Source organism: Neocloeon triangulifer, unplaced genomic scaffold (genome assembly GCF_031216515.1).
Source record: "Neocloeon triangulifer isolate White Clay Creek 2 clone unplaced genomic scaffold, ASM3121651v1 ptg000017l, whole genome shotgun sequence".
Classification (NCBI taxonomy): Eukaryota; Metazoa; Arthropoda; class Insecta; order Ephemeroptera; family Baetidae; genus Neocloeon; species Neocloeon triangulifer.
The window spans coordinates 6,769,284-6,793,678 of NW_026775559.1; the positions used below are offsets into that span (position 1 = coordinate 6,769,284).

The following is a 24,395-nucleotide window of genomic DNA, read 5'->3' on the forward strand; positions in this document are numbered from 1 at the left end:
TTTAATTACTTATTTGCACAAAATATTTGGCCGTTTATGCACAGTATTTCTAAAGTTTTTATTTAAAGGGATAAGCTTATCTTCTTTCTCATTTTAACTTCAATTTTCTGATTGTAATTTAAATCAAATTACCACGTCTGCATTTTTTTTTCAAATGATCACAATTATCTGCTGGAATGATAACGATTGACCTGTAATTTTTATCTTCATTTTAGTGCTAGAGATAAAAGTTATAATAGACTCACTTTTCTTGATTACTACATATTGACTCAAAGCAGTCGCAGTGATGTCTGATTTGAAGTTGCACGTACACCCTGGCGATGTGATCGCAGCGGTCAAAACTTTGCATGGCGGAGATGCCGCCCTGGTCGATTACGAAGTGCTCAAGGGCACAGAGACAGTTCAGGGTTTCATGTCGAGTATCTTCAGGGTTCGAGCGACCTGTCAGGTACCCAGTGGAGAAATTAAGGTGGCGCAGTTTGTGGTCAAAAGGTTGCCAGTGATGGAGGCGCAAAGGAAGGTGGCGCAGGAAATGCGACTTTTCGACCAGGAGGCCGCTTTTTTCACGAGGTGCTTCCCGCTGATGAAAAGGAAGTGTCCTGACCTGAAGGTGGTTGAATGCTTTTTCACACACTCGGCCAGCACTATTGTGATGGAAGACCTGGGCCTGTCTGGTTTTTCCTCTATTATCAAAAACCTTGGAGAGCTTGAGGAACAAGTTGGTTAATTCTATATTAATGCGCACTATTAATTCATTTCTAACTTGCTATTATTATTATTTATTGTTAATATTGTATCTCCAAAAATTCACTTAAATTAAATTTATAAGTATAACTGAAAGTCCTCTACATTTCCTCTCGGAACATGATCTGTCTAAGTGATGAAAAAAAATGGTTAATTCTATACTAAATTTATTTATTTTGTTAGTAAATGAAGGGTACTGTTGCATTAACTTGAAGTAAATAATTTTAATAACTTTTACATAGCTTTTTAGTAGTTTTATAAAGTTTATTAACCTAATTGCAGCTTTACTTGAAGCTTAAAGTAATGTTTAATGTTTTAAAAATTAAAAAAAGTAAAATAAACAAAGAAATTTCTAAATAAATGGAACTCTTTAAATGGTGATAATTGATTAAAAATATGAAATTTAAAATGTTTTATCATCTAGGTGCTTACTTTAAGCCATGTAAGAATGGTGATACGCGAGTTGGCAAAGTTCCACGCGTCTTCGCAAGGTACGGACTGGCTGAAAGAGATGCCTGAGCTTTTTGAGCGAGATGTGCTGCTAGAGGGGGACGGTGGAAAGACCTTTAGGCAGATGGTCAGTGGCACCATTATCTGCACTGTTGTGCCCTTAATGAAGCACATTTACAAAGACGATTTGGACAGAATTAAAAAATATACAGACTGGCTTGAGGACCTGCAAGGCAACGTTTTTCCATGCTTGGTTAAATCTTGCAAAGCCGATCCTAGGTGTGTATATTGCTTTGCTAAATTTTAAAAACAGTTAATTAAAAAAAGAACTAAAATAAAATAATAAAAAAAAAACAGAAGAATCATCCATAAATTAAACAAAATAGTAGAAAACAACAATTAATTACAGTAGGCGTAAATTTATATTTTGATACCTTATATTTTGATTAATTATTGATAAATTTCAAACAATAAATATTTCAAAAATTATATTTAAACATGACTAAAGTTAACGTTTCATACATAATTGAGATAAAAAATAAAATCAAAACTTATCATAATTTCTGGCATAGGTACGTGAATGCTCTTTGTCACGGCGACTGCTGGGTGAACAACTTCATGTTCCGAAGTCACCCTGACACGGACGAACCGCTCGAAATCAGGTTCATCGACATGCAGGTCCTTCGTTACGCTCCTGTTTACTCTGATCTGATGTACCTTTTGTACTTGAGTATCAAGAGTGACTTCAGGAAAATGCATGAGAAGAGTCTGCTCAAAACCTATGTAGAAACCTTCAACTCCATCAGCAATTCAACCCCGGATCCAATCGATCTGGATCAATTTGTTCAGGGCTACGATGAATCAAGATTAGGCGGCATGCTTTTTACCATTTCTTTATTCCCACTTGCTTTTCTTGAAGAAATTTCGCCACCAGACGGCGAGGAGCTCTCCGAGGAAAATCTGAAAAATTTATTCGGCACTGGTGGTGATGAGGAAAAGAGGAAGATCAAGGCTGTTGAGGTTTTCCAAACTAATGTAATATTTCGCAAGGATATGACCAACGCAATTGCAGATTTAATCTTTGAAATGGACACAATTGTTTAAGATAAAGGTGAAAGACAAGCGCTCATAAAATAAATTTTTTTCATTTTCAAGAAATTAATTTTATTTAAAAGAAAGCATTTTTAAGATTTCCATAAAAATCTTGACTTTCAATTCTAAATTTTTTAATCTTTGTATTGCAAAAGAGGTACTCGATCACCTGTTTTGCAATGTTTCAATTGAACTTCACATATGAAAAAAAAATTAAAAAAGCGATAACACCACGGCATCTTTTTATTTGCGCCTACTCTTTTTTTACGACAAAGTGGAGCCTTTCACTGTTTGCTTAAAACACTTGGAGGGGAAGCTGTGGCTCCTCGCTGACGACAGGACTTTCAATGTCACGTGTGCTTGGAGAACGCAGCACCAAAAATATACAATCATTTTTACCAGTGTGAGAGTCGCGGCTGGTGAGAATGAATGCGAATTTTCGCAGGCGCGTGGCCGTGATCGGCGCCGGACCCTCAGGACTGGCGGCGGCGCGGCATTTTGGAGCACCTGATTCGCCCTTTGAGTGCCAAGTTTTTGAGCAAAGCAGTGAAATTGGCGGGACGTGGGTTTTCACGCCTCACGTGAGTGTCGACGAAATTGGAAGGCCGATCCACTCGAGCATGTACACCAATCTCAGGTATTTTTCTTTATTTATTCCTTATATATAATGTTAATTTAAAAAATGATAAATATTTATATATTTTTTAATTAGAACGAATTTGCCAAAGGAAGTGATGTCTTATCCGGATTTCCTTTTTCCTGAACAAGAAAAATCGTACCTTACATCGGAGCAGGTTTTAGAATACCTGCACAGCTACGCTAACCACTTTGGCCTGCGGCAACACATCAAGGTTGTTTCAATGTGAAAATTGATTAAGTTTAGCAATCACAATTAAATTTTCAGTTCAATAACTGGGTTAAAGAGGTGAGGCCAGTTGGTGAAAACGTTGAGGAAGAAAAATGGCAATTAACAATATTTGATTGGATTAGCAAAGAGACCAGAACCGAAATATTTGATGCTTTAATGATCTGCAATGGGTATTAATTTTTTTATACCTTTTATCTCACTATCCATTATAAACAAATATCAATCCTCAAGACAACAAAAACATTTAAAAGCACCAATATAACAACAAATCAATAAACATAATTTTTAATATTTATAACTATGTTTAATATATTATGTTAATAATTTCAATTGCTCATTAACAATTAATTTTATTGATTAATAAAATTTTTAAATCACTTAAAACACTGTTTACTTGTCCTGGTGAAAACATATATAGATAGAGGCATTTTATTTTCGGTGTTCTCTTTTTTTTGCTCTTTTGTGGAATTATATATTTAAATTAAATGTTATTATTAATTTTATTTAAATTTTTAATTTTCAATTTCAGTCACTTCTTTCATCCAAATATTCCTGAATGCCAAGGTAGAGACATTTTTGAAGGAAGAATTATTCACAGTCGCGAATACAGGATGCCAGCTCCTTACACGAATAAAAGGGTGCTAATTGTTGGAGGTTCTTTTTCTGCTATAGATATAACAATGGAACTCGCGAAAGTTTCAAAACAAGTAATTTCACAAATTGAATCCCTTTTTTAAATTAATTTTTTAACCATAAGGTTACTCTGAGTCACCATTTAAAAGAGATGGCGACCAACTTTCCGGAAAACGTGAAAATGGCACCTGACGTGGATTTTTTTGACAAAACGGGCGTCACTTTTGTTAATGGGCAACGTGACGAGTTTGACGATGTGATTTATTGCACAGGTTTTTTCCACTTGTCAGAGTGCGTTTGAAAAGCATCAGAGTGTATGTGTGTGTGTGTAACAGGGTACAAGCCCAGCTACCCCTTTCTGCACGAGAGCTGCCGAGTCACGACAGATGGGTACGGCGTCGAGCCACTCCACAAGCATTTGATAAACATCGAGCACCCCTCCATGTGCTTCCTGGCAATCAACAATTACATTTCGCCGCTGCAATTAGCGGATTTGCAAGTAAACCTCAAAACCAAATCGCACATACTCACTCCAATTGATGCCCACTTGTGATTTGCAGGCCCGATTTTTCTACCAGCTGCTAATCGGCGCTTTCGAATTGCCAGCAAAAGAGGAAATGTACCGACAGCTGAGGAAAGATCAGAAATTCAGACAAGAAGAACTTGGTAATTTAAATTTGTTAATTTTTATTCTCCATTTTGATGTTTCATAATTTAAGTTTGATGCAAGTTCAGCTTAATTTTTTTAGGCGGAAAAAATATAATTTTAAAATATATCTATTTTGGTTTAGGATTCAAGACGCGCTTCGCCCATAAGTTAGGTGTTTTACAAAAAGAATATTATGATGAACTCGCTGACACGGCAGGAGTTAAACGGATCCCACCTGTGGTCTCAAAACTGCACTTTGAGGCAGCAAGGTCAAAATTCAAAGAACTCTACACCTTCCGTGATAAGCGGTACAAATTAATTGACGAAGAAACTTTTGTAGAATTATGAGAAACTTTTAAATAAAAAATACTTATTTTTATTAAGTATGAAAAATTATAATATTTGAAAATGTTCAAAAATATACGTGCCTTTACATAACTATGGAAATAAAGATTTGGTTTTTTCCTCGTTGCAAAAATTTTGTAAATAAATTTGTTAATAAAAACAATAAATTTTTGCATCTAGGAAAAAGCCTCATATCTTCATTTCCATGATCATCTCTTCATGTCAACTTCTTCAACTAAATTTACATAACAACATCAAAATTGAAATTTTACCACAAATTTGAAACTTCCTTGCAGATTAGGGATTTAAAAATATTTTAATAATTTATTGTTAACACTTTTATATCAGACAGAATCTTTGTTTTAATTTTAATCTCATTGTTTACAAAATATACTAAATTTATAAAATTACATGTTATAAATTTTAGTAAATTAATTTATAATTTGAAGGCAAAAGGAGTTTCAAGCACCGTCTTCGCGCTTACGTCACCACTCACAGCAATTAAGATAACAAGAGCAAGTTGTTGGAATCGTTTTTCCTTGACCTCCAACATTATTGAAATAAATTAACTCATAAATCATTAAATCAACGAGTGAAAGAGTCACAATAGTGGCAGTCTTCGAAAAAGGTTGCCTCCTTTACTCCTTTGGCGCCAGTCCCTTATGTTTGGCCGCGGCAATGCACTTTCCTGCAGATTGCAGACTCGTCCTGTCATAGTAATTGTTTATGAAAAGGGCAGCGAACTTGGGTGTTATCAGAACACGTCGGAATTGAACCTGACGCAAAATTTATTAGGCACTTGTGGTGAAATGGAAAAAAGAAAGATGAATGTTTTCTAAACTTAATTAAATCTTTTGCGCAGCTTCCCATGGATTTGAGAGAAGATCGATCATTTTCAGAAACTTTAATTTTAGACAAGCTTGAGATATTTTATAAAAAAAAAAAAATTTTTTCTAGGTGCTTGTATATTTGAAAAAAAAATCATTTGGAGGCATTAAAAGTGTTTCTATTAAAAAATCTGCATTTTTTTAATTATATATATTTAAAACAATTAAAGCACCAAATAGAAATTTATAACTAGAATTTTGACAAAATTTTAATATCCAGAATTCCTCATTTTTTTCCACAAACCTGATAAACACCAGCGTCTTCTGTTTTCACTGTGACTATAATTTGATTTGACAAGAAATTGGGTCGTAACTGTTTGCCTTATACTGTAGAGGGGAATCTGTGGCTCCTTCTTGACAGGACTATCAGTTTCAGTGCTACGCGTGAATAGCAAACGCGGCACCAAAAATATACAGCTGATTTTCTTCAGTGCTAGAGTCGCCGGGCCCGTGAGAGATGAAGGCGAATTTTCGCAGACGCGTGGCTGTGATCGGCGCTGGGGTCTCTGGACTGGCGGCGGCGCGTCATTTCGGAGCACCTGGTTCACCCTTTGAGTGCCAAGTTTTTGAGCAAAATAGCGAAATCGGTGGGACTTGGGATTTCACGCCATACGTGACTACCGACAAAATCGGAAGGCCGATCCACTCTAGCGTTTACGCAAATCTCAGGTATTGTCCTTTTTTTTATTTCTACGGTAGCTATTTTGAAAATTTTAATTTAAGAAATATTTATTTATTTATTTTTGCTGCAAATCAGAACGAATTTGCCCAAAGAAGTTATGTCTTATCCGGATTTCCCTTTTCCCGATCAAGAAAAATCGTTCCTCGATTCGAATCAGGTTTTGGAATACCTAAAAAGCTATGCTGACCACTTTGAACTGCGGCATCACATCAGGGTTGTTTCAAAACCAAACGAAATTTGTTGAAGTTATCATAATTAACTTGCAGTTTAACAACTGGGTTAAAGACGTAAGGCCTTTTGGTGAAAGCGTGGAGGAAGAAAAGTGGCAATTAACAATATTTGATTGGATTAACAAAGAGACCAGAACCGAGATATATGATGCTTTAATGATCTGCAAAGGGTATTGATTTGTTAATCTCATCCTTTTTAACTAAAAGATTTCATGGTATTTATTTTGATACAGTTTCATAAAGAGATTAGTTGATTATATTCATATAAATATATTTCGTTTCTTTTTTCAGTCACTTCTTTCAACCAAATATGCCTGAATTCAAATGTTCGGATATTTTTGAAGGAAATATCATTCACAGTCGTGACTTCAGATTGACAGCACCTTACACAAATAAAAGGGTGCTCATTGTTGGAGGGTTTGCTTCCGCCTTGGATATAACAATGGAACTTGCAAAAGTTTCAAAACAAGTTAATTTCCCAAATTATGAATCCTTTTTTTTAAATTGATTTTGCAATTTTAAGGTTACTATGAGTCACCATTTAAAAGAGATGGCGACCAACTTTCCAGAAAACGTGAAAATGGCACCTGACGTGGATTATTTTGACAAATCAGGCGTCACTTTTGTTAATGGGCAGCGTGATGAGTTTGACGATGTGATTTATTGCACAGGTATTTTTCACATATCAGCGCGCCATTTGAAATAAGCATAAAAGTGTTTGTGAATAACAGGGTACAAGCACAGCTACCCCTTTTTGCACGAGAGCTGCGGAATCACAACAAATGGATACGGCGTTGAGCCACTCCACAAGCATTTGATAAACATCGAGCACCCCTCCATGTGTTTCCTGGCAATAAACAATTACATTTTGTCAAATCAATTGGCGGATTTGCAAGTAAACCAAAAAAAAACTTTTTACTATTTTTATTTTTAGGGTCAGGCCAAGACAGAGTCTTGTCGGCCTGTGCCCTTTATTAGTGGTGCAGAAGGCACCACCCATTTTTTTTTAATTTTTAATTTTTTTTTTAAATGAATCAAACATACTCCAATTGAGGCTCACGGCCCACTTGTTGTGATTTGTAGGCCAAATTTTTCTTCAAGCTGCTTATCGGAGCATTCGAATTGCCATCAAAAGAGGAAATGTACCGACAGCTGAGGAAGGACCAGAAATTCAGACAAGAGGAACTTGGTATTGATTATTATAATTTTTTTATAGTTACAAAACCATTAGACTCTGGTTGATTTGATTTTTTTTAAGCCAATAAAAAGTATGAAAATGGAGCTTTTTAAATTAGTGTCAAATGTAAAAAACTTCCAGATAATATTTTTCTTCCAAGAATATTTAATAAATTATTGTTTGAAATAAATTGATAGATAGAAACTTTTGCTCAAAAACACTATTTAACCCATTTAACTTTGGGACTTTTAAGTTATGAATAAAACGTTGCCTGTGTCTGTGTGGGGACCAAATTTTACTATTGTTTTCTACATTTTATCTTATCCATTTTCAGCTGCAAAAAAATCTAATTAAAAATTTTTCAATCTTCATGGTCTAGGTTTGAAGGCCCGCCTTGCACACAAGTTAGGTGTTTTGCAAAAAGAGTATTATGACGAAATTGCTGACGCGGCTGGAGTGAAAAGAATTCCATCCGTGATCACAAAGCTTGAGGCTTATTCATGTAAAGCACTATCCAGAGACTTCTACACCTTCCGAGACAAACGATACAAATTGATTGATGACGAAAGTTTTGTAGAGTTGTGAAAAGAAATCAAAAATCTTGAAAATTAAAATAATTATTGTTCATGTATAATATAAGCACAAAACAATAAAAACTAAATATATTGTATGTGTTAAAAAAGTTATTTTATTTAATGTCTCTGTGCTTATTATAAATAGGTGACAATATATTAAAAGAATAAAAACCAGCTGCGTCACTCGTCAGGTTAAAAAATTTCAAAAGTTTAATTGTTTTTAAAAATCCACTATTTTTTTCTAACAAAAAAATTAACTTTGAATTCTTTGATAGACTTATTTACTGCCAACGGTTTCAAAACACACCATACACATTCTTCCTAAAGAAAAAAGTTTCATTTTAATGTTTACAGAAAACCAATATATATTTTAATTTCATCATTTTTTATCTGTGGGCTATGAGAATCGGTGCTCCTGCTATCTTTGCTCTTACGTCACCAGTCAGCATTCAGGGAGATAATGAGAAGAGTTGAACTGGTTTGTCCTTGGCCTGTAATAAAATTAATCAAAGCAATTAATGCATCACTCGCCAAAAGCGTCTCGGCAGTGGCAGAGATGTCTGCCAAGAGAGTCGCCGTCGTTGGTGCCGGTCCCTCGGGTTTGGCCGCGGCCAGACACTTTTCTGCGGACTCGTCCTTTGAGTGTCATGTTTACGAACAGGGAAGCGACCTTGGTGGTACTTGGGTGTTATCAGAACACGTCGGAAATGAACCAGATGGACGGCCCGTCCACTCAAGCATGTACAAGAATCTCAGGTTTAAATAAATTTATTTATTTTGGATTAAAAAATATTAATTGCTTTATATAATTATAACATCAAAAATATTTATTTTAAATAAATTAAAATTATTTCAGAACGAATTTGCCAAAGGAAATAATGAGCTTCCCTAGATTCCCTTTTGATGATAAGCTGGGAACTTTTTTAAGTTGTGAAGAGGTACTGGAATATTTGCATAAATTTGCGGATCATTATGGATTGCGAAAAATGATGAGGGTATTAGCAGATTAAAATATTTAATCTATGTTATTTTTAAAATTATTGTTACAGTTTGACCATCTTGTTTGTGAAATAAAACCATTAAATCCCAGCGAGTCACTTACTATTTGGGAATTGAGAATCCGAGATCTAAAAGGAGAAGTGGAATTTGTACAACATTATGACGCGGTTGTCGTAGCAAATGGGTAATGAAAATATTCATTAATTTATGTATTAATTTTAATGAGCTTCAAAGGCACAACAGTGAGCCTTACTGGCCGCAATTTGACGGATTGGAGATGTACGAAGGCAAAATTTTGCACAGCCACGATTACAGAGACGCTGCCAATTATAAAAATGAGGATTTGCTCATCATCGGCGGCTCCTTTTCCGCTCTAGATATTTTGCTGCAAGTTGCAAAACACGCCACTCATGTATTATAATAAATTAAAATATTTTTCACTTACTTTTAAATAAAATATATATTAACAGGTCACAATTAGTCACCACTTGAAGGAATTGAAAGTGAAAATACCTGAAAATGTGACAGAAGTGTCGGACGTTTTGAAATTTGATCAAGACAAAGTGCATTTTACAGACGGTCAGAGTCGCAAGTTTGATACCGTCATTATGTGTACAGGTTGGCTGCAAATGAATTAATTTGTGTAATTTGTTATTTAACAACTTTTATATTGAAGGTTTTAATTACGCTTTTCCGTTTCTACACCCTGGATGCAAAATTACAACTTGCGGATATGGAGTGGAGCCTCTTTACAAGCACTTCATCAACATAGAGCACCCAACAATGTGCCTCCTGGTCTTGGCAAACCACGTGTCACCCCTTCAACTTGCCGATTTAGAAGTTGAAAATTAAATAAAACAAAATAAATTTATAAGTGCAAAATTATTTTCCAGGTCCGTTTCTTCAAAAAACTGCTGTTGGGGGAGAGCGCCCTTCCAAGCAAATCAGAAATGTACGAAGAATTGAAAAAGGACCAGAAAATGCGTAAAGAGAAACTAGGTTGGAATTTTTTTATAAATTTTATAACATGAATTCATAAAACAAATTTAAGGCCTCGGACCGAGACACGCTCACAAAATGGGATGTCTACAAAAAAAGCACTATGATGATTTGGCCAACACGGCCGGAATGGAAGGCGTTCATCCGGACATCGCCAACTACATTCTAAAGGCGCAGGACGACTTCTGCGTGTTGAGCTCGCAGTGCAGTGAATGACTCCGTGTGTCTTACTCACAAACATACTTTATGTGGAGAACGTTGAACTTTGGATAAATAAATTAGATAACAGTCCCAAGGGCATACGAGTCCGATTTCTCAAAAATACACTCCTGCTTTCTTTTCCGTGGGCGGCGTCAGTTGCATTAATATGCACCGAAATTTGTAGACACTTCTGGCTCTTTGGGTTTGGTAATAAAACCGTAGTGGGTCAGTGCATTCTGGTTTAGTCGCGATGAAGACGTGCATCGGCAAGCGAGTGGCCGTAATTGGTGCAGGACCAGCCGGACTAGCCGCGGCCAGACACTTTACGGCCGCAGGATCGCCCTTCGAGTGCACCGTTTTTGAGCAGGGCGATGACCTGGGCGGCACATGGAGACTTTCAGAACACGTTGGCACCGACTATCGGGGCAGACAAGTCCACTCCAGCATGTACAAAAATCTAAGGTGCTGAAATTTTTAAATTATGCGTGTGCAAAAAAAAATTACTTTTTATGTAATCAAGTTTTTTTAATTTTATATTTAAATGTTTTTCAAAACATCTTTTAATCATAATTTTTTATAGCCTTTCATAAAATTTCTTTCATTTTTAATTCGTCCTCTGCAGGACAAATTTACCCAAGGAGATAATGTGCTACCCTGACTATCCCTTTCCGGAGTACCCTGAGTCGTACGTCAAAAGTGGCAAAGTTCTAAAATACCTTGAGGACTATGCGTCACAATTTGACCTGCGGCGTCTGATTAAGGTAGCATATTTTTTAACTACCTTTATGAATAAATAGAGTCGTTTTGTTTTGAACCACAAGTTCAACCGCGTTGTACTGGAAGTATTGCCGGTTAAAAGTGCAGAGGAGGACAAGACATACCCTGAGTGGAAAGTGACGACCTTGGATATTGTCACCAGCAAGAAGGAAACAAACTTATTTGACGGAATCATGGTCTGCAATGGGTAATTTCGTTGATTATTGACTAAAAACAAAAGCATAATGGGAAATTGAATTATAAAGGCACCATAGCGACCCTGAGATTCCTGAGGTGGAAGGAATTGAGAAGTTTGGTGGGCACGTCATGCACAGCCACGACTATCGCGAGTCCACCCCTTTCAAAGGGCAAAGGGTTTTGGTGGTCGGAGCCGGCCCTTCCGGACTGGATATTGCCCTCGAAGTGTCTAAAGAAGCCAAAACCGTAAAAATATAATTGATTTTTATTTGAATAAAATGAAGATAATAAATTTGAGGTGACACTAAGCCACCACATGAAGACCCCTGAAATCAATTTTCACGGAAATGTCAACCAGGCACCTGATATTGAGTGCTTTATGTATGAGAAAATTATTAAGTTTGTGAATGGATCCCTTCAAGAGTTTGACTCCGTAATTTTTTGCACAGGTTTTTAATATCTGGTTTTTTGCTTGATATGGGTGAAAATGATTTATTTTAGGGTATCGTAACAGTTTTCCGTTTTTGCACAAGGACTGCAAAATCACAACCGACGGCTACGGAGTAGAGCCACTTTATAAGCACATGATCAACATCGAGTACCCGACTATGTGCCTGACCGGGTTAGTGACCTTTGTTTGTCCTTTCCAACTCCTCGACCTACAGGTGCCTAAAACGTTTGAAGAAAAAAACAGTAAAATAATGACTAATTTTGGTTTAGGCGCGATTTTCCTTTAGCCTGATGAGTGGCAAGTGTGATTTGCCCAGCAAAGAGGAAATGTACGAGGAGCTGAGAGCCGATCAGGAATGGCGGAGGAACAAAGGTTGGTTATTTTATTTTTCATACTCATCTAAAACTAAATAAATAATGTTCAATACAAATAAACAATAAATATCTATTCCATTCGAGACCACAATATTTACAAGCAGTACTTAAAATAAGTTCTTGGATAATTATTTATTTTAATTTTACTTTTACGAAAACATATTCATGCTTGTCAAATAATGTTAAAAAACTTGAATTTTTAGGATTGGGACCACGTCAAGCTCACAAACTAGGCTCTCTCCAACAACAGTATTATGATGAGTTGGCCCAAATCGCCCACATCGAGAGCATTGACGTGGTCGTGTCGAAACTCAGTCTTGAGAGCACCAAGCGCATCTTCAGCGACTTGTGCACCTTCCGTGAGGCCAAATTCAAAATTATCGACAAAGAAAACTACATTGAATTGTAAAGAGGAAAAGCATTTCCCTCTTATTATTATTAAATTTAATGCAAAATCTACCGTTAAAGTGCACTCTTTATTGGAGGCATATATTTTTATTTTCCCATTGTTGGAACAATTGTATAACTCTTGATAAGAGTTACCATTTATAGACCAATATAAAAAGCAACTGTATATTCGAAAGAGGACTTTTGTTGAAAGCCGGCCGGGCAGAATAAATTAAAATAACTACGCGTGTATATGTGTAAAAAGGAAGAATAAAAGGAAACATCTTTATGGCTAGGGTTTCTTTCTTGTTTCCAATGCGTGCACTTTGAGAGGAGCTCTAGATAAGCCCTCGTCCCGTCTAACCTGCTCCGACAGCTATGGCTAGAATGTCCGTTCAACCGCGAATTATGAGCTGAACAAACATCTCGATTCACTTAATAATGGGGCGTCTTTTATACATTATTGCCACGGCCATGGCTCGAATATAAAATCATATAAAATGAATAAAAGATGCGGTGAAAGATAGAGATAGTTTTTAATAAGCTCTGAATATAATAATATGGATTGGTAAAATTAATTTTTGTATATCCAAGTTGTTGCAAGTTTAATTAATTTTGTTATAAGAACTGTAGTTTATATTTAGTGTAATAAGTAATAATCAATAAAAATTTAAAATCAAAAACAAATATGTACTTAATCTTTAAAAAAATACAAACTCAATAAATGCACAGTTATCATTGAAACGATGAAATGAAGAAAGCAACTCCATTTTTTTCAACAATTTTTTCCATAGAGAAATTCTCTGTCATTTTAAATTTAAATATCCTATGCAATATTAGGTGTTAGGTGCAACTTAGTTAGCAAATATTTTTCTTCAATAAATTGTCCGGCAAAAATAATTGCCTTTTTTTGTTGTATCAATTTGAAGAGACATTTTTATTTTTCTACTGTTAAATACTCTCAAAAAAATAACCAAACAAGTATTTTGTTAAATTTGTTAACTGCTAAATTTGAAAGAGTATTCCTTATAGAAAAACCTTCAATGAATAAAAAATTTCAATCAAGTTGGAAGAAACCACGTGAGCGGGGAACCCATTATTTGTCATTACAACGCTGCACTCGGCGGCTGGCTTTCCTTTTTTTCTCATTAACTCTCTCGCGCGGCTCGAGTGGCACCGTAGCAATAGAATGTGAGCAAAAGCACCGAAAACGCGGCGGCGGCTATTACATTTCCGGCTGTGTCAATAGTGGTGGTTGCGTCAGTCAGTCGGTCCTTTCAGCTCTCGTCGGCTTTCATCGCGTCTCATAAAGCGGCACGGGGAACGAGATATTAAAACGGAATTCGCCGCATCAACAGCTCATCATCGCTCCTCTCTCTCTCTCTCACTCGCATATTCAAATCTCCAGCAGCAGGGCCAGCACTCGTTTTTCCAACTCTCATCATCTCTGTTCCTCTCTCAAGTGTTAAATGAAAATGAATCTAGCTTGGAAAATTATCCGCGTGGAGCGCCTCCGTAATATGGGCCGGTTGGAGAGTGCTAAAAAGATAAAATGAGAGAGAGAGCGAACTGCGACTGAGGCATTAAAATAAAATCAAGTGAGAGAGAGAGAGAAAGAGGCAGACGATGATGGGAACATCAAATTTCCTCTCTTCCCTCTTCCCCAGCATCATTCGTAATATGGTAAAATAAAACTCTCTTTTGTCCGATTGAGTGGCTCTCAAGAGTATTATGAAGTCAGTTGTGCATGCAGAGCAGAGCTTTAGCTCGTCTTCTCGATCCACCCAACTAATAAGTACTATACGCGTGCTGTGCTCTTCTCGCTATATATTCCAAAAGAGAGGCGCTCATCAACTACTTAACAGTGGAGAGAGAGCAGGAGTGATTTTCTCTCTCTTGTTTATCGTCGCAGCGTGTCGTCTGGATCGACTTTTATTTGACCAATGCACGTGATCATTGAATTGATCCGCACTGATTGGTTTTCATTTTGTTTGAACGTCTCTCGAAAACTCAGCAAATTATGATTTCTAAATTGTTGCATTTATAAAGCAACTTGTGCTTCTTTGGGATTTTCATTGAATTTTCTCAAAATGAAAAAAAAATAAGAAGTAATTATTATAAATAACTAAAGTACTACAAGAAATTACAATTTAAGTATTATAAAAATATAATAATATAACATATAAATCAAATAAAAAAACATTGAATTAGTAAATATGTTTTTTTTCTATTTTCAACAAACATGATATAAATTACATTAGAACAACTTATTTCAAAAATATACTTTATTTGATGATATGGAACTCTGCACTTTTGGAAATCAAATTAGTGTAGGAAAAGGTAGCACAACTTTAATTAGTATCTAAAATTTTTTGTTTGATTTATTGCTTAGAACTTAAAATCTTGTGTACTTCTTGCCACATCTTGCAATAATAATAAATGGCTTTTAAGGAACTGACTGACTCAGAAAATCAAAATTTCTGTAAAAATTTACGCGCCATCACTTTTGCAAAAGAATTCAACGTTCGTTTAAAATAAAATTTGTCTGAGTAGGCACAGATGCTGTAGAGATTGGAAGAGTATTTTATTCAGAAATTGGTATATTATGACGAGGAGAGAGAGAGAGATGAGAGATGATGAGCAGCAGGCACTTGTTTTATTTACACTCTACTTTCGACGAGTCTAATTTATTTCTACAGGAATAAAAGACGCAGAAGTTAATAAACGGTGGTAGTCATCGTGATGAAAAAATACACCCTCTGCCCCTCGCTGCGAGTCGAGAGCCGGCTGAGTTTTCAACAGCAGCAGCCATATTCATTCCGTCTTGATTAAAGGAGTTAGAAACACGATAAGAGAAAGAGAGGCGATCTTGCCTGCTTTTGCTGGCGGGCGAGCGAGCGAGCGGGTGGTGCGATTTAGCCGAGCAGCCCCTCGCAGCCACCCTCGCTACTTCTGCTGCGGAATTCAATAAGAAGTGCTGATGTTCCTTATAGACTCTTGGCTGCGGAGAGAAGAGCGTGTAGCGGTGAAAAGCTGCTGAAAAGCGGCGCGCGGATGTGGTAGCAAATAAAAAGCGAATCAAATAACGATTTGCTTTAACTCACTCGCTCTCTCGACGCTCAGCAGCAGCAATATCATCGGATCATTCGCTCGCTCTCGCCGCCAGATAATCCGTTTTATTACTTTTTCGGTGCGCGCGGCCTCTCAGCTCTCTTGCGCACTCTATATTTGCGGAGAAAATTGAAACTCGCCTCTGATATTCCCAAACTCGGACTTTTTTGTGTAGTTTGCAACTTTGGCGTGAGGCCCTCTAGAGTGAGCAACAGCCTGATCAAAAATCCCAGACTAACGTGGGGTTTATTTATTTGTTGAATTTTGAGTAAATCAGGGAATCGTTGATAGTGCCCTCAAAAGTTAAAATGAAATACCGTAATTACAAAATAAAAACAGTTAATTAATAATATTTATTTTTCTCTGATTTTGATATAAACTCTTATATGTGCTCATGAATTTTAAAAAATTTTAAGATTATAAATCATTAATCATAAAATTATGATTCCCCACTTAGCCCTGAAATCCCTGAAGAAAATCTAAGTAAATCTTCAATAATTATATACGGGAGAGGAAAAACTAAGGGTGTTGTAAATTTATGTATTTTAGAAACTTTTAAAAACACTGAGTTGATTAAAATGCCGCTAAAACTATATTTAAGTTAATTTCAAAATTTGGACTAATTTAAACATTCCCCAAACGGGTTCCTCTGTGCGTCTCAAATAAAACTGTCTGCTATCTTTGTCCTTTGAAGTTTGCAAAACTCTGAGGCAAACAACGGCCGAGCGTTGGACGCAGATTGTGTGCGCCGAACAAACGGGAGAGGCCGGGCAGCGAGTTGTTAGTTTCTTGCGCCGCAAATAAGGATATTTCCTCAATCTATTTATTTACGTGGAGCTGGCCGGGTGGAGGAGCGGCGACAAAGGAAATTGGAAATTGAATCTGGTGCGGCCACTCCGTCCGTCCGCTTTCCTCCGATGGGCAGTTTATATTGCTGCGGCTTTGCTCTCGTTTGTTTGCCCATTTCTTGCCGTGCAGCTCATTCAATTTGACGATTTTTATCGGAACGCGCTTGATATTAAACGCGACTGCAACAAAAGCACACGGCCCGCTTTATTAAGAAAGAGCGCCGCCGAGGGAGACGAGAAAAGGCTCTATTTCAAAGACTAACTCGCAATTATCGCTCTTTAGTGGCCGCCGGCGGTGCAGCGCTTTATTGGATGGATGTTGCAGGAAGGAATTGGCAAAATAGCCGGCGGGGGCGGCAAAAGCATGGAGGGACGGGGCGAAATTGGCGCCTAGGGAGTGCGACGCGCCACACAGTTACTATTATGCGCTTCTTTTTTACAAAATTGTTCACTAACTCTGGATACGTGGGTAAATTAATTAATGGAAATTATTTTTTCAATTACAATACATAAGACTCACTTCAATGCATTTTTTTTCTGAATCATTGGAGTTTTTGGAAAATTCGTGGTCACCAAATTAATGTAATTCTTTTTAATTTAAAAGCGCTCGTTAAAAAAAATGTGTGTCACGCTTGATTTAATTTAATTTTTTGCTTCATCTCATTTTTTTAAGCTCTCTTAATCAGAATTACTTCTCAGCAATACAAAATAATTTTCCTGCAGTTTTACATAATTTTTAATTCTTTTTTTTGTTGTTACATAATTTCTCATTTGATTGTTTATTGATTGAAAGGGCCTAATGGTCTAACATGTATTGCAACGTTGATAGCTTACATCACTAAAATACGTTCATTATATCGATTAAAAAAAATTAAAAACAACAACGTTTCATTTAATTAATATAATTTACAATATTACTTTGTTGATTGATTTTAAATTTAAACTAAATATTTTATAATAAAAAAATATTATATTAAATCTAATAATTTAATTTTATCAATTACCTTTCATTTATAATTTCATAAATAAATTAATATTGATGTAAAAAATAAATCATATTTCCAACGCAAGAGAGTTGACAATTGATGGCGGCAAACTTTGAACATTGATCAAATACCGCGGTGGGGTGAAATTGCGGCCGGCTGTGCTCATCATCATCAGCTCTCGATTGTGTCGGAATGTTTGGTCGGCTTTGGTGGGCGGACGAAGAGGGCCTGTTCGGAAAGAGTCGCTCTTGTGCGTGAAACCAATAAACGTTTGGCTGGCAGATTTAATCTTGCGAAGCGCGGGGGCTGGGATGACGAGAGGGCGCGCGCGATCATCACTTCACGCAGGCTTCCCGCACCAAAGCACACACGGCTGCAAAAAGAACCTCGGCGCAATATAAACCAGCACCGCTTTATTTGTTTATTTGCCAATGTAGAGGCGCGTAATGAATTTACGGCGCTGCCCCAGCATCCACACAGCTGACTGACTGACGAAGAAGCTTCGGGTGTCCGCCCTTGACCAAACAGGGGTTGTACTGAATTGGCTTCTTTTTGCACCGAGCAAGGGTCTTGTCCGCCCGTAGCGTTTTCATTTGGTGTTGTAATAAAAAAAAAATCTGAATAGAATGTTTGTCCAAATAGCTTTAAATTCAAATGCTCCTAACAATCAGCCTTTTACGTTGTAAAATGAATTGTTATTGAAAAAATACATTAAAAGATTATGTATAAAAATCTTTGGAAATTTCAAGATTAATAAATTTTTTTTCAAGCATATCATCAAAATAATTTTCCACGCAGTATTCAAGGCTGTTTTCTTGCTTTTAAAATTGTTTTCCTTCTGATAATCTTGCCGGTTTTTTTTATTTTTGCTTAGTTGGTGTGTCACCCTTGGGGCAACTAGAGGAATAATTAATATTTTAAAGTTTGTAAAAGAAAATTTTATTTTGATTTTTTTTATATCTCATTTTGACTTAACAATTGAATATCAGTATTTTATGGTATCATTTTTTACCAGAAGAAACGCCAATAACCGATATAACTCATTTTTTATCGACAGACTCAGAAGGGAATATGAGCAAACAGCAATTTTCATTTTTCCAGCATCAGTTTCTCGTAGATGAAAAGCGTTTGCCTTTTGCGGAAAATAACAATAAGCCTTGTGCATGTATGAATTTATGAATAACAAAGAGGCAAATATAAACAGCTCGACAGAGAGAAGAGACGACCAGCCTTTTTTAGAGCCGCCGGGCGGAATTCAATAAATAATCATTCGGCTCGCGCATGTATATGAAAGAGCAGAAAAAAGCAGCAAAGCGTCGACGATATTGCTTTTTTATTTGATACATCGCGAAATCCATTATGTCAATTTTGCACGATACACCATACAAAACGCGACGACAGAAAGAGAGCACATGAAACCGATGCATGCACGCGCGAAAACACACGTTTAAAATATTGCCGAACAATGTGTGCGGGTGAAAGAGTTGCTCTCGCTCGTTGTGTAATAAATGTAATATCGGCGTTTTTCATCATCATCCGGCAGCGCAGCGACAAATAGCAGGATGCAGGCGCGGTCTGGTTTATTGAAAAATAGCGAGCACAACAAAAGCAGAATCCCGATGGTTTGCAATCGCGAAATTATTAAATTCTTGTGTACTCAGCCTTCGTTCGTTCTCAATTTGCATGAAATAAATTCAGGGACAAATTTCTTCTCTCCATGAGGTTTTCTGTGCAAAGGAGAGCTCTAAGAGTGATTTCGTAGCGTAGATTTGGATAAGCGCGGCCACTTTTTGTGCGCAAAGAGTGACATCGGAGCGAGAGCCTCTTTACCTGCCCAGCACCACCACATTCAAATGAATTTTCCCTCAGCTGCTCTTTTAGTGAAATGCTGCTGTCTCTTTTTATTATATCCTTTAGGCTAAAACGCGCCCCGCTGCGCACTCTTTTACTCACATGCACACGCCCTCTCAGTCTGTGTATACCGTCATCAGCATCAGATTTGCCAGTAGAGGACGTGCTGTACAATTTTTTTAAAGTTCTATAACTTTTACAAAGAATTTATTTTAATTTTCATTATATTATAATTTTTTTTTTTTTAACTTGATAAGTTGTTTTTAATGTAACTTTAGTAACAATAAATAAATATTATTATATGGAATTAAAAATATCAGCTTTAATGTATTTAAATGTTTAATCTCCAATTACTTACAATTAAAATAATGAACTTTACTAAATTATTAAAAAAAATTGTACTTTTATTAATGGAAATAATTGCTAAGCTACGAGATAACCTTTTATGCAAATCCAGTTGTGTTCCTATAGATTCATTTGTATTATAGTTTAAAATTCGTATAAAAAACCTCAGTGTAATGTTCTCTAGAAGATTTAATGAATTAAGATATAAATTTTCACGATCTATGTAACATTTTATAATATGAAAAAATAGTACATTATACAAGACCTAGAACAATTAGAAATGAAACATGGTCTCAAATATTAATTAATTTGTAAATGTCTCGTGCAGACCTCAACGCCAGTTGGTTCATCCTCTGAGCAAGTGCGAGGCATCAAGGGAGCGAAATTTCAATTTCAGCCGTTTTAGCGGTGGCGGTGTATAAAATTTAGTGTGTTCTCTATGACTTTAATTCAACGGCTTATCCATTGTATTTGCCGAGCGGAGGCACGTCGGAGTCATCCTCTGAATGTAAGCGCTTAATACGCTATAGAGCCACTCTTTCATTTGGAAAAAGGCCGACTTCACTCATCTGCACCCTTTTCAACCCCCGCCCGCCGCCACCCAAATAGCGGGCAATTTCCCTGTGCTTTGCGCGCGTCACTCGCTTTTTATTTTTCGGCCCTCCAAAGAGAGAGGGCAGTATTAAAGCAGCCGCCGCGTGATATGAAAGCGAAAAAGAGAGACGAGTTATAATGTGCACGAGTAGTGCTCTGAAAAGGGCGTAATAATCGCACGCGCCCGTGCTGTTTGCTGCACCTCGACCCTATCCACCAGCCTGGCAATTATTGCACGCATTCTGCACCCCCACTTCAAATTGGCCAAATCCGCGAGTGAAATTGGCTGTGATTTCTATTCAATTGCACAACGCCAAAATGCTAATTACTTAAATTATCGCACTTGATTAACATTTTATTTTAACATTAATGCGGTAACCAACGCAAATAAAATTACCGGTTTTTCCAGTTCATTGAGCAATTATTTAAAAATAAAATAGATAAAAGCTAATAGAATAGTTTTCACTGAAAAATTGTACTTATTCAAAGCAACTTATTTTTTTAAGAAACCAACAATAAGCATATATTGAGTTTAATAATGAATTAGTAGGCAACCTGCGTAGCATTCATGTATTGAGGTTGCGTAGTGCTACATTTTGCAGGCGTTATAAACGCAAGTAAAATGTAACAACTTATTTATTTACATCAGCCGAGCGTTGTCAATAATTATAATTTATTGTGAATAAATTGTGTAAGAAAATAAATATCATTTAAAAAATTTTTAAATGTATTTTTTGAGAAGGCAATACAATAACAAAATAAAATAAAAAACCAATGAAAATATTTTTTTTCTTTTACCAATAGCAAATTTATTTATTTATTTATTCTCCACTCATTACGGTTATATACACATAACATCATACGTCAAGTCAATAATTATACAAAATACAAGGTTGGACACGATTGAAATCTCTAGGATTTTTAAATTTTGAAAAGCCGAAAGCGATCATAAGGGATAGATGATTGCATGCGATCACTTCTCGATCAACCCATAGCTCAAGGTCGAATGATGCAGCCTAGGCACTAATCGCGTCCAACTTAGGAAAAATATTATGTATTCATTTTATTGTACTATGTAAAAACGTGTAATTTCCTTTCCATTATGATCAATATTTTTAACTTATGGGAATACATTTAGCATTATTTTTTAAATATGTTACAAGCAATTGCAAAAATGTGTTTACTCGCAAAGTGCAGATTTAAAAACTGTCAATCCGCAACCAATGGACTGTCATCAGCCCGACGCTAATTACGTCTCTCGCATTCACTCGCGTGCAGATTATTTTCGAGGCGGACGCATATTCATGTGCGGGGGTGGCAACTGCGAGGACGACGAGAACGCGGGGTGCAGATTCACTTTGTTAAAACGCGCGCGCGGCGACATGATTACCGTCATTTGTTTCGCGAAATGCCGCAGTCGGAACGAGACACTTCCGGCCCTGCAGGACTAATTATTCGCCGAGAGTAGAATATATGAAGATGCGCGCCGTGTCATTATGCGCGCCAAATTAGCTTCGAGTGATGCGCAAATTATGAAGCTATTTATCGCGCAGAGAACGACGGCAGCCCCCTCAATCTTTCTTCTCGTATAATTACACCGCATTTTCCATTCAACGGGTCCAAAAAAAGGACGATTCTCGCATATGCCTGAGACGATTAGATTTTTTTAATAGTTTCTTTCTTCTAGAACTCAATTTGAAAGTTTTACGGGAATTAATAAAACTTGATCAAAAGTCAACAAGCTGTAATTACGCGAGCACACATCTTGCGTTGGTCTTTGGGCTAATCTTTTTATTATTAGAAACCGCCGTCCTGCAGACAGAAAGAAGAGTTTGCAAAGAAATTTAATAAAAAGTCAGCGCTGCTTGGGGAAACAGCCCCGCGAGGTTAATTTCTTTTTCTTTGCGTGCGAATTTTTAATCCAACTTTGTCCCAAAATGAATAAGAAAAACGAGGGAGAGAATGATAATTTCCTCCGTGCTGCTCTAAGCGGCTTAATTGCGTATCCAGCTTAATTAAGTTGGTCTTTCTTTTTATCTCGCCGGAGAGCGACGGCGAAAGACTTTCAGGGATGGCAAAAACAGCGAGAATTGAATTGCTTTGTATTTAAATGTGTAATTAAAAGAAGTGACTGTTTGCACAATGATTTTCATTTTAAAACGGTCTTAATTAAGTTCGCTGCTCCCTCTTTTCCAGCATCAGCAGCAGCTCATTTCGTTTGCAAAGGGAGAGTTTTTTTACTGTAGAATGAAGAAAGTCAAATGGAAAAGGCAAGGCTAATTTATTTTTCGTGGCGCTATAAGTTTTCTAAAGAAAATCCATTATTTATAACATGCAACAATTATATTTATTACTTTGTTATATTATATATTTACAAAATTTTTCATTTTATACTCTAGATTGAGCGTTTTTAATTTTTACTTAAAATTGTAGAACAGTGAGGAAAATAAATTGTTTTTCAAAATTTATTTTAATTAAAATAAAATAAGTACAATTTCATCCTCAAAAATAATCTTATAAATAATTTATTCTAGTAAGTAGTTTAAAAGTGAGCAATAAAAAGAGCTCATGTCAGTAGCTATGCAGGATTTTTTCAGAATCCCAAAAAAAGGCATATTTCTTGAGTGTGCGAGATCCATTTTGAAAGAAACTGTACGGCAATATAAAAAACTTAAATTGTTAGTTAAATACAATTGTTAAAAAGATTTACAATATGATTAAAAAAAATATATGTATATTTCTCTCTTTCTTGATTATTTATATATAAAAAATGCATCTAGACCATTTCTAATACAACATTTAAATATTGTAACTATTGATTTTGATATTTTTCCCCCATCTGATACACTGTTGCACACAGATTAACAATGAGTGGCCGATCACGCACATGTCGACACCAATTACTTGCGAAACGATGATAATTCGACTCGCGCGATCCCTTTGAAGTGAGTTGTCAGCCGTGATTCTGCAAAATACACGCGCCCGCCGATGTATCTGGCTGAGTGAATACATGAGCAAGAGAGAGATAGAGAGGCTGTGCACAATGTTACAGGAAATGAATCCATTCAACTCTCCCTGCAGCCAAAAGGCACGGCCGCTTTTGTCAAAAGAGACCTGCTCTCTCTCTATCGCTCGCTCCCTTTTATTTCTTTCTTCTCATTTTATTGTCACAATTTTTATCGAATTTAAAACCAATTTCTGCGAGCAGCACCACTTTATTCGCCTGCTATTCCACTCACTCTTTTGACCCGAAGGTGCGGATGATGGAAAAAGGGGGCGGCTTCCACCCTCTCTCTCTTTTAATGCGCCCGTTCCTTTTCCGGCGGCCGTGTTCCGAACAATTTAGTCCTCCTCGGCGCTGCAAAGTGGATATGGATGTCCCGGCGATAATCTGCATGCACGACACACAGCAAAACACTTTGCAGTCAAATTAGGCGTGTCGCCGGCGAGAGCTGAAAGAGGCTACAATGAAACTTTGCACAATCGCCCGCCGACTCTCTGCGCGCCGGGGCCAAGGCGAGCATTATAATTGTCGCCAACTTGCACTAGTTTCCTCTTTACTCTCGAATAATGCTCTCGCCCATTCAGCAGCCAAATCCAGCCCCTTTTTCCACCAACAAAGGGGCAAATCGCCTCGCTTGTCATTTCACTCAAAGCTCTCGTCGCCAATTATCCTCCTCGGCACTAATTGATTTTAATGCTTTATAACGGCGTCATTTCATAGCGCAAAAGTGAACTCTCTTTATGCTTAGGTTGTAGGTCAATAGTTACAATGACCATAAATTTCTCGGTCAAAATCTATCGCAATGACCAACTATAAAGTCAAATAATTCAAGCTGCGTTAAAGTAGGTTGATCATTGTAAATAATTTTAAGTGCTTATAAAGAAAAGATGATAACTTTTTAAATCAATTTGCATTATTTATAAATATTTGTAACATATTTTTACGTTCTTATTAAGTGT

General features: G+C 36.6%; 5 protein-coding genes across 5 annotated transcripts in view; all 5 read left to right on the plus strand.

Annotated features, from left to right (window-relative positions):
• The window catches only part of LOC132203483 (senecionine N-oxygenase-like), a 31,350-nt gene extending 22,959 nt beyond the window's left edge, over window positions 1–8,391 (plus strand). The window contains exons 2-9 of the mRNA XM_059631291.1: window positions 6,100–6,337; window positions 6,426–6,564; window positions 6,617–6,750; window positions 6,872–7,049; window positions 7,104–7,251; window positions 7,312–7,475; window positions 7,664–7,769; window positions 8,137–8,391. Coding sequence (XP_059487274.1) covers window positions 6,126–6,337; window positions 6,426–6,564; window positions 6,617–6,750; window positions 6,872–7,049; window positions 7,104–7,251; window positions 7,312–7,475; window positions 7,664–7,769; window positions 8,137–8,342 — 1,287 coding nt within the window. The 5' untranslated portion in view covers window positions 6,100–6,125 and the 3' untranslated portion in view covers window positions 8,343–8,391. The remainder of the gene's footprint in view (window positions 1–6,099; window positions 6,338–6,425; window positions 6,565–6,616; window positions 6,751–6,871; window positions 7,050–7,103; window positions 7,252–7,311; window positions 7,476–7,663; window positions 7,770–8,136) is intronic.
• Window positions 260–2,309, plus strand: LOC132203484 (uncharacterized). The gene is made up of 3 exons (XM_059631292.1): window positions 260–718; window positions 1,169–1,473; window positions 1,767–2,309. Exons 1-3 carry the CDS (start codon window positions 287–289, stop codon window positions 2,296–2,298), a joined length of 1,269 nt encoding a protein of 422 aa, XP_059487275.1. The 5' UTR covers window positions 260–286; the 3' UTR covers window positions 2,299–2,309.
• On the plus strand, window positions 2,572–4,866 carry LOC132203482 (senecionine N-oxygenase-like). The gene is made up of 8 exons (XM_059631290.1): window positions 2,572–2,923; window positions 2,999–3,137; window positions 3,191–3,324; window positions 3,684–3,861; window positions 3,912–4,059; window positions 4,123–4,286; window positions 4,348–4,453; window positions 4,579–4,866. Exons 1-8 carry the CDS (start codon window positions 2,712–2,714, stop codon window positions 4,782–4,784), a joined length of 1,287 nt encoding a protein of 428 aa, XP_059487273.1. The 5' UTR covers window positions 2,572–2,711; the 3' UTR covers window positions 4,785–4,866.
• Window positions 8,392–8,828: 437 nt separating the features above from the next.
• Window positions 8,829–10,675, plus strand: LOC132203066 (senecionine N-oxygenase-like). Its single transcript, XM_059630523.1, has 8 exons — window positions 8,829–9,088; window positions 9,189–9,327; window positions 9,382–9,515; window positions 9,566–9,743; window positions 9,802–9,949; window positions 10,008–10,171; window positions 10,225–10,330; window positions 10,383–10,675. The coding sequence occupies exons 1-8, from the start codon at window positions 8,889–8,891 to the stop codon at window positions 10,544–10,546; spliced, it is 1,233 nt and encodes a 410-aa protein (XP_059486506.1). The 5' UTR covers window positions 8,829–8,888; the 3' UTR covers window positions 10,547–10,675.
• Window positions 10,676–10,774: 99 nt separating this feature from the next.
• Window positions 10,775–13,372, plus strand: LOC132203067 (senecionine N-oxygenase-like). Its single transcript, XM_059630524.1, has 8 exons — window positions 10,775–10,993; window positions 11,154–11,292; window positions 11,353–11,495; window positions 11,554–11,731; window positions 11,784–11,934; window positions 11,987–12,150; window positions 12,206–12,308; window positions 12,514–13,372. Exons 1-8 carry the CDS (start codon window positions 10,782–10,784, stop codon window positions 12,717–12,719), a joined length of 1,296 nt encoding a protein of 431 aa, XP_059486507.1. The 5' UTR covers window positions 10,775–10,781; the 3' UTR covers window positions 12,720–13,372.
• Window positions 13,373–24,395: the final 11,023 nt, after the last annotated feature.

Coding starts and splice junctions, on each gene's coding strand:
- LOC132203484 (XM_059631292.1), top strand. CDS start 287: ATGTCTGATTTGAAGTTGCACGTACACCCTGGCGATGTGATCGCAGCG. Junction 719..1,168: donor TTGGAGAGCTTGAGGAACAA/GTTGGTTAATTC, acceptor TTTATCATCTAG/GTGCTTACTTTAAGCCATGT. Junction 1,474..1,766: donor TCTTGCAAAGCCGATCCTAG/GTGTGTATATTG, acceptor TTTCTGGCATAG/GTACGTGAATGCTCTTTGTC.
- LOC132203482 (XM_059631290.1), top strand. CDS start 2,712: ATGAATGCGAATTTTCGCAGGCGCGTGGCCGTGATCGGCGCCGGACCC. Junction 3,862..3,911: donor TCGCGAAAGTTTCAAAACAA/GTAATTTCACAA, acceptor TTTAACCATAAG/GTTACTCTGAGTCACCATTT. Junction 4,287..4,347: donor TGCAATTAGCGGATTTGCAA/GTAAACCTCAAA, acceptor TGTGATTTGCAG/GCCCGATTTTTCTACCAGCT.
- LOC132203066 (XM_059630523.1), top strand. CDS start 8,889: ATGTCTGCCAAGAGAGTCGCCGTCGTTGGTGCCGGTCCCTCGGGTTTG. Junction 9,744..9,801: donor TTGCAAAACACGCCACTCAT/GTATTATAATAA, acceptor ATATATTAACAG/GTCACAATTAGTCACCACTT. Junction 9,950..10,007: donor TACCGTCATTATGTGTACAG/GTTGGCTGCAAA, acceptor TTTATATTGAAG/GTTTTAATTACGCTTTTCCG.
- LOC132203067 (XM_059630524.1), top strand. CDS start 10,782: ATGAAGACGTGCATCGGCAAGCGAGTGGCCGTAATTGGTGCAGGACCA. Junction 11,293..11,352: donor ACCTGCGGCGTCTGATTAAG/GTAGCATATTTT, acceptor TTGAACCACAAG/TTCAACCGCGTTGTACTGGA. Junction 11,732..11,783: donor TGTCTAAAGAAGCCAAAACC/GTAAAAATATAA, acceptor AATAAATTTGAG/GTGACACTAAGCCACCACAT.